This window comes from Myxine glutinosa, chromosome 14 (assembly GCF_964187855.1).
Source record: "Myxine glutinosa chromosome 14, kmMyxGlut1.1, whole genome shotgun sequence".
In the NCBI taxonomy this organism is placed as follows: domain Eukaryota; kingdom Metazoa; phylum Chordata; class Myxini; order Myxiniformes; family Myxinidae; genus Myxine; species Myxine glutinosa.
This window is the reverse complement of record NC_136274.1, coordinates 85,101,076-85,116,684: the sequence shown is the minus strand read 5'-3', so window position 1 is coordinate 85,116,684 and position 15,609 is coordinate 85,101,076. Positions and strand designations below refer to the sequence as shown.

The following is a 15,609-nucleotide window of genomic DNA, read 5'->3' as shown; positions in this document are numbered from 1 at the left end:
GTAGTATGTATGTCCCTCATAAACGTCCACCAATCAGAGTTGAGGATCTGATTGTATTCATGTTTTGATCTAAAATCCAAATTTGTTGAGGATATAGCAATAACAACAAATTGACTTCATTGTTCCAATACTTATGGAGGGCACTGTACACAGTTGGACCCTGATATTCGCGGGGATACGTTCCTGTTAAATGCCAGAAATACCTAATTTGCAAATCTTGGGTCATCTATCTATAATTCCAGTAATCTCTGTCTGTACGTTTGTACGTTTGTCTGTTTGTCTGTGACCGCTGTTTCTCGACAACTACCGGTCCGATATACTTGAAACTTGCCAGGTATATTGCTGGGGACCCGAGGATGTGCCTTTTCAAGGTTTGAAATTAATCGGACAAGTACTTACCGAGCTATGGCGATTTAGCCGTTCGCCGTTCGCTTTGGCGTTGCGAATGGACCAAACCATTCATGTAAATAGAGGGGGGGGGGGTTCTGTGGTCGTTCGCTTTGGCTTTGCGAATGGACCAAACCATTCATGTAAATAGAGGGGGGGGTTCTGTGGTCGTTCGCTTTGGCTTTGCGAATGGACCAAACCATTCATGTAAATAGAGGGGGGGGGGGGGGGGGTTCTGTGGTCGTTGCGAATGGACCAAACCATTCACATCGAATCATCGAATCACATCGAATGGACCAAACCGTTCGCTTTGGACCAAACCATTGCATGTAAATAGAGGGGGGGGGGGGGTTCTGTGGTCGTTGCGAATGGACCAAACCATTCATGTAAATAGAGGGGGGGGGGGGGTTCTGTGGTCGTTACTGCCACGTGGTTTCAAAGTTTTTTTTTGTTGTTGTTGTTTGCACGCATGTTTTTTTGCACCCACGTACGGGCACGCCCTAGGATGTTTACACACACACACCCCTACACAAATTTTTTTTTTTTTTTTTTTTTTTTGGCAAGGAACGGGCACCCACGTACGGGCACGTCCTAGCTTATATATAGTACGGGCATGCCCTAGTCTATCTATAATTCCAGTAATCTCTGTGTGTATGTTTGTATGTTTGTATGTTTGTATGTTTGTCTGTGACCACTGTTTCTCGACAACCACGGGTCCGATATACTTGAAACTTGCCAGGTATATTGCTGGGGACCTGAGGATGTGCCTTTTCAAGGTTTCATATTAATCGGACAAGTAGTTACCGAGCTATGGCGATTTCTTTACCAAACTCCGCAAGCCGTTCGCTTTGGACCAAACCATTTCATGTAAATAGAGGGGGGGGATTGTCACCGTACTCGCAAGCCGTTCGCTTTGGACCAAACCATTTCATGTAAATAGAGGGGGGGGATTGTCACCGTACTCGCAAGCCGTTCGCTTTGGACCAAACCATTTCATGTAAATAGAGGGGGGGGGGGGGGGTTGTCACCGTACTCGCAAGCCGTTCGCTTTGGACCAAACCATTTCATGTAAATAGAGGGGGGGGATATAATTTTAGATATATATATAGTACGGGCATGCCCTAGTCTATCTATAATTCCAGTAATCTCTGTGTGTGTGTGTGTGTGTGTGTGTCTGTGTGTGTGTTTGTTTGTTTGTCTGTGACCGCTGTTTCTCGACAACCACGGGTCCGATATACTTGCAACTTGCCAGGTATATTGCTGGGGACCCGAGGATGTGCCTTTTCAAGGTTTGAAATTAATCGGACAAGTAGTTAGCGAGCTATGTCCAAAAAACGATTCAACCAATCAGAGAGCAGCGAGCTATCACGTGTGCCGAACGTGGCGAACAGACTCTGCCTCGGACGGCACATTTGAGAGCGTATTCATTTATTTCACGTTGGCAAACTATGTTGGCGTTAAACTATGTTTTAAAACTAAATAAAACTAATTTGCGATTCATCGTAACTGCGATTTGCGACCTTCCGGACAGTGAAGACTTCACTTCCGGCAGCCAATCACAGAACGCGTTGTTGCGAGCCGAGCCGAGCGCTGTGCGCCATTACGGTTCGTAATTCGATTTCTTCCGGAGAAAATAATAATTTCTCGATTTCTTATGCGCATTATTTCTCCCAGAGCGAAGGGCGGAAGCGAAGAGCGTTGTTTTTTTTGTTTACGGGCGTACGGGCGGGGTAGAGCGTACGGGTAGCTTTTTTTTTTTTTTGGCAAGGAACGGGCACCCACGTACGGGCATGCCCTAGTTGTGTCAATGGGAAAAGGGGAGATAGGTTCCTGGCCATTCGTGATTCATAAGGGAAAATCAAAAATCCCTGAAAAAACTGTGAATACGCCCGCAAAAAACCACGAATACATGAAGCGCCATGAAGGTCGAAGCAGGTCAGAAAAACCGCAAATACACCTGTTAAAAACCGCAAATACGCCTGCTAAAAACCGCAAATACCCCTGCTAAAAACCGCAAATACCCCTGCTAAAAACCGCAAATACCCCTGCTAAACACCGCAAATATACCTGCTAAACACTGCAAATATGCCTGCTAAACACTGCAAATATGCCTGCTAAAAACGCAAATATGCCTGCTAAAAATCGAAAATACGCCTTCTAAAAACGCAAATATGCCTGCTAAAAACCCGCATACGCCTTCTAAAAACGCAAATATGCCTGCTAAAAATCGAAAATACGCCTTCTAAAAACGCAAATATGCCTGCTAAAAACCGCATACGCCTTCTAAAAACGCAAATATGCCTGCTAAAAATCGAAAATACGCCTTCTAAAAACGCAAATATGCCTGCTAAAAACCGCATACGCCTTCTAAAAACGCAAATATGCCTGCTAAAAATCGAAAAATACGCCTTCTAAAAACGCAAATATGCCTGCTAAAAATCGAAAATACGCCTTCTAAAAACGCAAATATGCTGCTAAAAACCGCAAATACGCCTGCTAAAAATCGAAAAATACGCCTTCTAAAAACGCAAATACGCCTGTTAAAAACTGCAAATACGCCTGCTCAAAACGCAAATATGCCTGCTAAAAACGCAATATGCCTGCTAAAAACCAAAAATACCTCTGCGAAAAACCTTAATTGCCTGCAGAAAACCGCAAATATGCCTGAATGTCCAATCGTGCACGCAATGTCTAAGCGTAACGTGGAAGATGCTTTTAGAAGTGTCATGTGCGCAGCTGGTGGGAGATTTTTTTTTTTGCACCCACGAAAAACCACGAATACGCGTGGTCCGAATACTGTATAGGGACTCCAATGCTAACAGCCCTGCCCTTCAGGTCCTACCTCGCAAACTCCTGCTCCAGTGCATCTTCATACACCAAGCACCGTTCAAATTGCTCTTTGAAATCTGGTAGGGAAGGGAAGGGGCAGAAAGGGCAGAGAATGAACGGTGCACATATTCACAGGAGCAACTAATGAAGCAAAACCTGTTTGAACATCAACAACCAAAGAAAATATCGAACAGGATTTGTTTATGTTATAACAAAGAATAAAACTGCAACAGAGAGGAGGGAGGAAGGATTGAGGAGGAGGGAGGGAGGGAGGAGGAGGAGAGGCAGGGAGGGAGGGAGAGGGAGGGAGAGGGAGGGAGAGGGAGGGAGGGGTAGGGGGAGGGAGAGAGAGGGAGGGAGGGGTAGGGGGAGGGAGAGAGAGGGAGGGAGGGGAGAGGGAGGGAGGGGGAGGGGGAGAGGGAGGGAGGGGGCGAGGGAGGGAGGGGGGAGAGGGAGGAGAGAGGGAGGGAGGGGGAGGGGGAGGGGGAGGGGGGAGGTGGAGGGGGAGGGGGAGGGGGAGAGGGAGGGAGGGGAGAGGGAGGGAGGGGGAGGGGGGGAGGAGGGGGAGGGGGAGAGGGAGGGAGGGGGAGAGGGAGGGAGGGGGAGGGGGAGAGGGAGGGGAGAGGGGGAGAGGGAGGGGAGGGGGAGAGGGAGGGAGGGGGAGGGGGAGGGAGAGGGAGGGAGGGGGAGGGGGAGAGGGGAGGGAGGGGAGAGGGAGGGAGGGGGAGGGGGAGAGGGAGGGAGGGGAGAGGGAGGGAGGGGGAGGGGGAGAGGGAGGGAGGGGGGAGGGGGAGGGGGAGAGGGGAGGGAGGGGGAGAGGGAGGGAGGGGAGAGGGGGGGAGGGGGGAGAGGGAGAGGGAGGGAGGGGGAGGGGGAGAGGGAGAGGAGGGAGGGGAGGGGGAGAGGGGGAGGGAGGGGGAGGGGGAGAGGGAGGGAGGGGAGGGGGAGAGGGAGGGAGGGGGAGGGGGAGAGGGAGGGAGGGGGAGGGGGAGAGGGAGGGAGGGGAGAGGGAGGGAGGGGGAGGGGGAGAGGGGGAGAGGGAGGGAGGGGGAGGGGGAGAGGGAGGGAGGGGGAGAGGGGGAGAGGGGGAGAGGGAGGGAGGGGAGGGGAGAGGGAGGGAGGGGGAGAGGGAGGGAGGGGGAGGGGGAGAGGGGGAGAGGGGGGGAGAGGGGGAGAGGGAGGGAGGGGGAGGGGGAGAGGGAGGGAGGGGGAGGGGGAGAGGGGGGAGGGAGGGAGGGAGAGGGGGGGAGGGAGGGAGGGGGAGGGGAGAGGGGGGGAGGGGGAGAGGGAGGGAGAGGGAGGGAGGGGGAGGGAGGGAGGGGAGGGGGAGAGGGAGGGAGAGGGAGGGAGGGGGAGGGAGGGAGGGGGAGGGGGAGGAGGGGAGGGGGAGGGGGAGGGAGAGGGAGGGGGAGGGGGAGGGAGAGGGAGGGGGAGGGGGAGGAGGGGAGGGAGAGGGAGGGAGGGAGGGAGAGGGAGGGAGGGGGAGGTGAGAGGGAGAGGGAGGGAGGGAGAGGGAGGGAGGGAAGGGAGAGGGAGGGAGGGGGGAGGGGGAGGGAGGGGGGAGGGAGAGGGAGGGAGGTGGGGAGGGAGAGGGAGGTGGGGAGGAGAGGGAGGTTGGGGAGGAGAGGAGGGGGGGGGGAGGGAGAGGGAGGGAGGGGGGGAGGGAGAGGAGGAGGGAGGGGAGGGAGATGGAGGGAGGGGGAGGGAGAGGGAGGGGGGAGGGAGGGGGGAGGGAGAGGGAGAGGGAGAGGGAGGGAGGGGGGGAGGGAGAGGGAGGGGGAGGGAGGGAGAGGGAGGGAGGGGGGAGGGAGAGGGAGGGGGAGGGAGAGGGAGGGAGGGGAGGGAGAGGGAGGGAGGGGGAGGGAGAGGGAGGGGGAGGGAGGGAGAGGGAGGGGAGGGAGGGAGAGGGAGGGGGAGGGAGGGAGGGAGAGGGAGGGGAGGGAGGGAGAGGGAGGGGAGGGAGGGGAGAGGGAGGGAGGGAGAGGGAGGGAGAGGGAGGGAGGGAGGAGGGAGAGGAGGGAGGGAGGGAGGGAGTGGAGGGAGGGAGGGAGGGAGAGGAGGGAGGGAGGGAGGGAGGGGGAGGGAGGAGGGAGGGAGGGGGAGGGAGGGAGGGAGGGAGGGGGAGGGAGGGAGGGAGGGAGGGAGAGGGAGAGGGAGGGAGGGAGGAGAGGGAGGGAGGGAGAGGGAGGGAGGGAGGGAGAGGAGGGAGGGAGGGAGGGAGGGAGAGGAGGGAGGAGGAAGGAGAGGGAGGGAGGGAGGGAGAGGAGGGAGGGAGGGAGAGGGGGGAGGGAAGAAGGAGGGAGGGGGGGGAGGGAAGAAGAGGAGGGAGGGGGGAGGGAAGAAGGAGGGAGGGGGGGAGGGAGAAGGAGGGAGGGGGGAGGGAAGAAGGCGGGAGGCGAGGGGGGGGAGGGAAGAAGGAGGGAGGGAGGGGGGGGAGGGAAGAAGGAGGGAGGGAGGGGGAGGGCGGAGGGAGGGCGGGAGGGGGAGGGAAGGGAGGGGGGAGGGGAGGGGGGAGGGGAGGGGAGGGGGAGGGGAGGGGAGGGGGAGGGAGGGGAGGGGGAAGGGGAGGGGGGAGGGAGGGGGGAGGGGAGGGAGGGGGGAGGGGAGGGGAGGGGGGAGGGGAGGGGAGGGGGAGGGGAGGGGGGAGGGGAGGGGAGGGGGGAGGGGAGGGGAGGGGGAGGGGAGGGGGAGGAGGGGGAGGAAGGAGGGTTTCCTCCATCCCTATGATCTGCGCCTCGGTGGCCCTGAACATGTATGCAAAAATTTATGGAACTCCAACAAACAGTTTTCATTCCATGCGGTTCAGACAAATCCACAGAGGATGCGAGTATTTTAGTATAACGTATCCTGGGTCAGCACAGTTCCTTTCACTCATTAAACCTCGTGTGACGAGCATACCAACTGCTCCTGGACTCTGTGTCCTTCTCTCCTGACAAGGTGGAGAAGTTTCTGTCAAACCTCGACTCTGATTCTGCAACTGGACCAGACCGGCATCAGCCCACGGGTCCTAAAATCCTGCTCTGCCGCTCTATCTCACCCTCTCTCTGTTCTTTTCACCCTCTCTTTTGCTCAAGGTCATCTGCCAGCATCTTGGAAATCATCAAACATAACCGCTTTGCACAAAAAAATGTGCAAAAACAAAGCTTGCAACTACAGACCAATCAGCCTGCTCCCAATTATCAGCAAAGTCATGGATCCATCATTGCTTCGGATATCAAATCCTTCCTCTTCTCCAATGGCTTGATCTCCGATCATCAATTTGGATTCAGACCAGGTCATTCTAGTCTGGACATGTTGCCTCTGCTGTCTCAACAATGGATGGAGGTCCTCAATGCAAACAGGAAATCAGAGCTGTCTCCCTTGACATATCACGTGCCTTCGATACGGTCTGGCACCCAGCTCTGCTCACCAAACTCTCCTCCTATGGTATCCATGGAAATATCCACGCTTCGCTTGCGGACTTCCTCTCTGGTCGTAGTCAACGTGTGGCCCTGAATGGATTTCTCTCATCGTCCCTTCCTGTTCTGGCTGGGAGTTCCCCAAGGTAGTGTTCTGGGTCCTGTGCTTTTTCTGGTCTTCATCAATGATCTCTCCAACTCTCTGGAAAATCCTCTCTATCTCTTTGCTGATGACTCCACTCTCTGCCGCTCCATTCCTCATCCCTCAGATCGGCAGCCTGCAGCCTCCTCACTCTCTGCAGACCTGGACAAAATCACAGACTGGTCAAACAAGTGGAACATGTCTTTGAATCCTGACAAATCTCACACTCTTACGATGTCTCTCCGAAAAGACCGACTGGAAAACCCTCCAATCTACTTTCTCAACAATCCTCTCCAAGAAGTTCTGTCGCTCAAGCTTTTGGGTCTCACTATCTGCCATGATCTTTCTTGGGAAAACCACATTTCCAAGCTGGCCTCCAAAGCCAGTCGCCGACTGGGCATCCTCCGTCGTGCGAAGTCCTTCCTTGGCACACCTGAGCTCCTCACCACATACAAGGCTTTCACCCGCAGCTCAATGGAATACTGTTCCCCCCCTCTGGGCCGGTGCTCCTGCCTCACACCTAGCTCGGCTTCACGCTGTTGAAGCCAAAGCTTTCAGAATCATTGGAATCTCCTGCGATGAAGCTAACTCCGAGGGCCTTTCACTCACTCACCGCAGGCAGGTTTGGTGGTCTTTCTGTCTTCTACCGACTCCTCTCCGGCCTTGGTCCCCCAGCTCTCTCTGTGCTGTCCCCCAAATATTCCTACAGGTCGCACAACATCTGCCAGCAACCCTCTTATGGTTAAACTGCCAATCTAGGCTCTCTGCTCACCTTCACTCTTTCATTCCCCTTTTCTCCCGCCTCTGGAGCAAACTCCCCCACTCCCTTCAATCCCTACTCCTCCCTCCAGGTCTTTAAAACAGCTGTTCACCATCATCTCTTATCTTCCCCCATCCAAAACCTTGATGTTTTCTACCCCCGCTAATTCACCCCAGATACACTTTTTCGAAATTCCAACTTCTTTCCTGGAAGTCCTTGCAGTGTCCATATGTTTTATACCTCTCCCACCTCCCCCCAAGCCCTCTCCCTCCCACAGTTCTCTCGATGTCTCTGCTCTCAAATGTTGTGTTTGTGTCCTTCCCCCTCTCTCCCCATCTTGTCTACCGCTCCCCTTATTTTGTGTTTTATGTGTCGGTTTGACTTTTTGTGTGATTAATGTTCGCTCTTACAGGAGCCTCGATCTTGTATACAAAAAAAAAAAAAAAAAATCATTAGATGAGTACTGTGCCCAGAGTAACCGGATTTGTGGTCGTCTAATCAAGCACAGCGTATCCAATGTTGTGATGGGATGGTACAGCGTTGAATGCTTATGTCGAGCTGTCCAATTTGCGCTTGATTTGTCCCTCGGATAGATGTTAAACCGGGCGTCTCATCTGCAAACAGTCGGTCGATGTCAAATATTCTATGGTGTCTTTCGCAAAGCGTAGGCGAGTTATTACCGGCACTCTGAACAAATTACTAATTCCCACCCAAATCAGCTCCAGTCAAACATCAGGCTTGATCAAACGATTAACGAATGATTTGGCCTAAAACCTTTCCCCGGCCTTCCCCACAAGGTGGGAATAATTGGGGCTGTCGAAGACGTTGTAGTTCGAGTCAGCAATGTTCACAAGTTGCATTTACAAGAAGAGTGAAATGATCGAAGGGAAAGAGGAAAGGGTGAGAAGCCATTACCAGGATCTGCTGCTGTAAATGGAACCCCCTGGGAAGTGAAGAAGACTGGTTCATTCTGCAGAGAAAATGGGTTTCGGACGGGACAACGACAATGTCGTGAGAAACGGGTCGAGACCCAGCAAGTTCCTTTGTGTATTGTTGTTACAGTTTCACTTTATCAAAGGTTAAACATCTTCACTGAAGATCGCTTTTAGAAACACAATACAAGCAAATAGACTGTTTTCATCATCAGTAGTATGTACACGCACACAAGTTTGAGAGAGATGAGAGTTCAGCAGTAAGTACATGCACACAAGTTTGAGAGAGATGAGAGATCAGCAGTACATACATGCACACAAGTTTGAGAGAGATGAGAGATCAGCAGTACATACATGCACACAAGTTTGTAGGTACACGCACACAAGTTTGAGAGAGATGAGAGATCAGCAGTACGTACATGCACACAAGTTTGTAGGTACACGCACACAAGTTTGAGAGAGACGAGAGTTCAGCAGTAAGTACATGCACACAAGTTTGAGAGAGATGAGAGATCAGCAGTACATACATGCACACAAGTTTGAGAGAGATGAGAGATCAGCAGTACATACATGCACACAAGTTTGTAGGTACACGCACACAAGTTTGAGAGAGATGAGAGATCAGCAGTACGTACATGCACACAAGTTTGTAGGTACACGCACACAAGTTTGAGAGAGACGAGAGTTCAGCAGTAAGTACATGCACACAAGTTTGAGAGAGATGAGAGATCAGCAGTACATACATGCACACAAGTTTGAGAGAGATGAGAGATCAGCAGTACATACATGCACACAAGTTTGTAGGTACACGCACACAAGTTTGAGAGAGATGAGAGATCAGCAGTACGTACATGCACACAAGTTTGTAGGTACACGCACACAAGTTTGAGAGAGACGAGAGATCAGCAGTAAGTACAGGCACGCAAGTTTGAGAGAGATGAGAGATCAGCAGTACATACATGCACACAAGTTTGAGAGAGATGAGAGATCAGCAGTAAGTACAGGCACACAAGTTTGAGAGAGATGAGAGATCAGCAGTACATACATGCACACAAGTTTGAGAGAGATGAGAGATCAGCAGTACATACATGCACACAAGTTTGAGAGAGATGAGAGATCAGCAGTAGGTACACGCACACAAGTTTGAGAGAGATGAGAGATCAGCAGTAGGTACACGCACACAAGTTTGAGAGAGATGAGAGATCAGCAGTAGGTACACGCACACAAGTTTGAGAGAGATGAGAGATCAGCAGTCGGTACATGCACACAAGTTTGAGAGAGATCAGCAGTATGTACATGCACACAAGTTTGAGAGAGATCAGCAGTATGTACATGCACACAAGTTTGAGAGAGATCAGCAGTACATACATGCACACAAGTTTGTAGGTACACGCACACAAGTTTGAGAGAGATGAGAGATCAGCAGTACATACATGCACACAAGTTTGAGAGAGATGAGAGATCAGCAGTAGGTACACGCACACAAGTTTGAGAGAGATGAGAGATCAGCAGTAGGTACACGCACACAAGTTTGAGAGAGATCAGCAGTATGTACATGCACACAAGTTTGAGAGAGATCAGCAGTATGTACATGCACACAAGTTTGAGAGATCAGCAGTAAGTACAGGCACACAAGTTTGAGAGAGATGAGAGATAAAACAAGAACAGATACATTCAAAGTACACCACCCCCATGCCAAATAATTAAATATCCTACAGCGCGGCATTGCCGGGGCGCCTCAGGCGCCCGGCAATACCGCAGTGCAGCTCATAGAGGCTGCATTGGGAGGGAGCGGTGTATGCGAATTGATTGATTAATTGCATGATGAAAATCAATAAAAGATTATCAGAAAATGTTTTCTTAATCAATTGGCTAATAGCTTAACGAAACCACTAGTGCTTCATCCGAAGATGTATCTTTTAGAAATTTAATTAAATAAGTCATTTATAAAAAATTAAATAATTACTTGATTAATCAATAAATAATTAATCAATTAATCAATAAATAATTAATCGATTAAATGATTAATCAATAAATCAAAAATATTCTTGATAGCCACATCACTTGGTCACTGTCATGTCCAAATATTAGCTTCCCAGCTCAAAAGGTGCCTGAGATATTGGCCAAATGAGAAAGAAAATAAATAAATGATTAATAATGAAAATAAATAAATAATCATAAAAAATTAAATTATTAATCAATTCGGTCAGAGAACACATAAACCACCACCATTTCATCAGAATCTGTAACTTAAAAAAAACAAAAAAACAATTGTCATGAATCAAATAATTAAATAATTAATCGATTAATTGATTAATTAATAAATCAAAAATAGCCTTTGCAGCCAAATCACCTGGTCATTGGCATGTCCAAATATCAGCTTCCTAACTCAAAAGGTGCCTGAGGTAATGGTCAGAAGAGAAATGAAATTTAATTAATTAAATAAGTACTTAATTAATCGCTAATAATTAAATAACTCATCAATTAATTGATTAATCAAAAAACAAAAAATACCGTTTTTGACAAAGGACTTGCTCACTATTGTGCCGAAATTTCAGCTTCCTAGCTCAAAGGATGGCTGAGATATCGTCCGGACAACCAAGAAAACAAGAAAACAAACAAACAACCAGAGTGAAAACTGAGTACTCCCTTTCAGCGTGCGTCACTGCCGAGCCCCCTTCGGTGCCCGGCAATGACGATTTGCAATGCCTGGAGATGGCATAGGAAAGGTGCGGTGTACAACACACAAGGACGCCATGAAACCTTGACAATTCCAAGCTGTACATCCCACAACGACCAACAACACCCCATAGTAACAAACCACGAACTGCAATGACTGCTCCTAGAATGACACTGGAGGCCGTGCTCCGAGAATGGAAATTTTGTCCAAGAACGTTTACCTATCCTGGGTGGTTTTGGCGACTTGGAATGAACTTTTCTGGATTGCACGAGTCACAATCCTTTCACTTGTCACCATTTTAGAAAACGTTCTCTTGGCGATTTCAAGCGGAACAAGTGCAGCTGGCCACCATTACTATTTGGTTGGGTCTCACGGGTAATGGGTCTTTAACGAGACTCGGTGGCGTTCAGGCTAGACCCTCTGTTCAGAGTCTGGGATGTTGGATGTTCAAACCCCGATAGAGGTGTGAACCCCATCCGATAAACGATAGAGCATGAGCAAACAACCATAGTGCAGCCTCGCTGGGCCTAATGCCCTCCTGCGTTGACATCCCTTGTAAGGGAACTCATGTAATTTAAACCAGTCTCAAGCGGTGCACAGTGAGGATGCCGTTACCATTTGGTCGGGTCTCACAGGTAGGCTATGATGAGCAGGCCGCACGTGTGTGGTGCGACCAGCCATTTCCGGGTCGTGAGCCACTTTAAGACGAAATAAAGGAAAGGCAGCAGATCTTACCAAACCTCACACGTCGGTGAGCACTTCAGATTAGGACAAACGAGTTGGGTTCACAGGAAACCAGGATGCGGATGTGAAAAGGTAACAAAACGCAAGAAACGTATTTTCCTATAATTTTCACAGATCGGTGTAAATCATACATGAGCATTTCTGCATTTGGAATACGGTACGACTCCTAGAAAAACTCGCTCCCGAGGGAGTGGGGGATAATGGGAGAGGTGAGGCAAATCGATTTTGTGCCATGGCTAATAATCCTCATATCTGCAGCAGGGCTCAGTAAACCACTTGCACTGTGGCACGTATACAGGAAATAATCGTAAACCTCCTCCCCCTCAGGGGGAGGGAGGGAGGGGGGAGGAGGGAGGATTTCCTTGTTCCTATGACCTGGCCCCAGGTGCTACCAACAAAAAAGTAAAAAGTTTGCGGTTTGCACCATGTGTTGGCTCTTAAAAGAGCTATTTTCCTGTTTATACTTTAAAAATGACTCCAAAGCAAAAGATTTAAAGTAGGCCTCAACATTTTAGGCAGCATGCTCCACCCATTGGTAGAAGGAAGTAACTGGAATGAATAGGTGCAGAGTTTACAACAACTGCACACCCCCACTGGCTGATTAATTGTAGGGTGCTGATTGGCCGGTATGGTTTTGCTCATCATGGTCCATTGTCCATCATGTGTGTTGGTAGCTATGATGGCAGCTTGTTAATGAGGGAGAGGCAGACATCGCTAATGCGTGGCCCGTTTTCTTCGGGGACCGTGCGATGTCGATGTATCTCCATAGTTTCTCCGATTCTCCTTGTGTGACAGTGGCTGATGAATGTGAGACGTTTGCTGTCTGTCCCTAGTATGTGATGATTAATTGGTCTGTGCATGATTGACTGCTGCTGATTTCTTCCCCCTTTGTTGTTGTATTGTTGTAACAGTTTCACTTTATCAAAGGTTAAACATCTTCACTGAAGATCGCTTTTAGAAACACAATACAAACAAATAGACTGTTTTCATAATCAGATCATCAGTTGTTGTATTGTCTTCGAGACACACACACACACACACACACACACACACACACACACACACACACACACACACACACACACACACACACACACACACACACACACACACACACACACACACACACACACACACACACACACACACACACACAAAACCCCTGTCACCTGCTGTGCAGTGGACTGGCTAATAAAGCCATGTACCAAGTTTCAGGTGGGTATGTTAAAGGGTGTGGGAAAAAGTCTGAAAAAGCACAGCTGGGACGAATAGACAGAGAGCAAACCTATCGGTGTGTGTGTGTGTGTGTGTGTGTGTGTGTGTGTGTGTGTGTGTGTGTGTGTGTGTGTGTACAAGAAAGAGAGAATTGTGAGGAACAGAAATGAAAAAACGAGATGTGTCTGTGTGTGTGTCTGTCTGGGCCATAACGTTTTTACAATTTGAGCAATTGCCGTCGAATTTTCACCAAAGCTTTATTATAATATGGAAATCGCTCCATTCCTCATCCCTCAAATCGACAGTCTGCAGTCTCCTCACTCTGCAGACCTGGACAATGTCACAAACTGGGCAAACAAGTGGAACATGTCTTTCAATCCTGACAAATCTCACACTCTTACTTTGTCTCTCCGATAAAACCGACTGGACAACCCTCCCATCTACTTTCTCAACAATCCTCTCCAAGAAGTTCTGTCACTCAAGCTTTTGGGTCTCACTATCTGCCATGATCTTTCCTGGGAAAACCACATTTCCAAGCTGGCCTCCAAAGCCAGTCGCAGAATGGGCATCCTCCGTCGTGCGAAGTCCTTCCTTGGCACACCTGAGCTCCTCACCACATACAAGGCTTTCATCCGCAGCTCAATGGAATACTGCTCTCCCCTCTGGGCTGGTGCTCCTGCCTCACACCTAGCTCGGCTTCACGCTGTTGAAACCAAAGCTTTCAGAATCATTGGAATCTCCTGCGATGAAGCTAACTCCGAGGGCCTTTCACTTACTCACCGCAGGCAGGTTGGTGGTCTTTCTGTATTCTACTGACTCCTCTCCGGCCTAGCTCCCCCAGCTCTCTCTGGGCTCTGTCCCCAAAATATTCCTGCAGGTCGCACAAGATCTGCCAGCAACCATCTTATGGTTAAACTGCTAAAATCAAGACACCCTCTTTTCTCCCGCCTTTGGAACAAACTCCCTCACTCTCTTCAACCTCTCTCCTCTCTCCAAGTCTTTAAAACAGCTGTTCACCACCATCTCTTATCTTCCCCCATCCAAAACCTTGATCTTTTCTACCCCCATTAAAACACCCCAAAATCCACCTCTTTCAATCCCCATCTTCTTTCCTGAAATTCCTATGTGTTCATTTGCTTTATACTGTGTACCCCTCCCTACTCCCCCAGCCTTCCCCCTTCCACAGATCTACCGACGTCCCTGTTCTCTTCTTTTGTTGTGCTTCCCTCTCTCTCCCCCTGTGTCCCGCTCCCTTCATTGTATGTTTTATGTGTCTGTGCATCTTTTCATGTTCAATGTGTTAGCTCTTCCACGACCCTCGATTCTGTATATAAAAAATAAAAAAATAAGGAAAATTAATAATTTTGTCAAAATATCAGAAGTCAGCATCACATAAAATCGTCAATTTTCATCCGATTGACATAAAATTTAAAGAATTTCCATATTCGTCACAGAATTGGTTCACCAATCAAAATCTAGAAGTTGATTATCTTTTTAGATCTCAAGGTCAAAAGGTCAAGGCTGCATAAAATCATAAATTTTTCGTTTTGTATTTTTACCCTGCGCTCGCAAAGCGAAAGGCAGGGCTAAGCATTCGGGTACGTACGTACGTATGTGCGTGTCTGCATTTCAGTAAAGTAAAGTGTGTGCTGTGTCTGCATTTTAAAAATTCATTTTCTCGTCAACCATTGGTCCCGGTGTGTACCCCCGGTTTAGAAAAGGTACACCGTATCCCTGCGCATCGTAAGAGGCGACCAAGGGTTGGCGTCAGGAAGGGCATCCGGCCATAAAAACATTGCCTCAAAACAGGGAACCATGATTGTCATGGGACCCGCAAGGCTAAGCCCCGCTCTAGCGGGGAAAATGGCCTTTAAACGATCATTCATTCATTCATTCATTGGTCCGATTGCCATGAAATTTTCACCATAAGAGGGCCTCCTCCTGTATAATATTTTAGTGAACTAGGGCATTGCCCGTACTATATCTATATCTAAAATTATATCCCCCCCCTCTATTTACATGAAATGGTTTGGTCCAAAGCGAACGGCTTGCGAGTACGGTGACAATCCCCCCCCTCTATTTACATGCAATGGTTTGGTCCAAAGCGAACGGCTTCCGGAGTTTGGTAAAGAAATCGCCATCGCGTGCACAAACGCGCAGGAAAGCGAATGAATCGCAAATTCGGTTTTATTAGTTTTAAAACATAGTTTAACGCCAACATAGTTTGCAAACGTGAAATAAATGAATACGCTCTCAAATGTGCCATCCGAGGCAGAGTGTGTCCTCCACGTTCGGCACACGCGATCGTTCGCTGCTCTCTGATTGGTTGAATCGTTTTTTGGACATAGCTCGGTAAGTAATTGTCCGATTAATATGAAACCTTGAAAAGGCACATCCTCGGGTCCCCAGCAATATACCTGGCAAGTTAAAAGTATATCGGACCCGTGGTTGTCGAGAAACAGCGGTCACAGACAAACAGACGTACAAACGTACAGACGTACAGAGATTACTGGAATTATAGA

At 49.4% G+C, this 15,609-nt stretch overlaps 1 protein-coding gene across 1 annotated transcript in view; it reads right to left on the bottom strand.

Moving 5' to 3' along the window:
* Positions 1 to 15,609, bottom strand: part of PAIP1 (poly(A) binding protein interacting protein 1) — a 91,676-nt gene that overhangs the window by 17,074 nt on the left and 58,993 nt on the right. Inside the window, exons 9-10 of the mRNA XM_078768535.1 lie at positions 8,432 to 8,486; positions 3,230 to 3,293 (exon numbers count right to left, since the gene is read on the bottom strand). Of these exons, the coding sequence (XP_078624661.1) occupies positions 3,230 to 3,293; positions 8,432 to 8,486 (119 nt within the window). The remainder of the gene's footprint in view (positions 1 to 3,229; positions 3,294 to 8,431; positions 8,487 to 15,609) is intronic.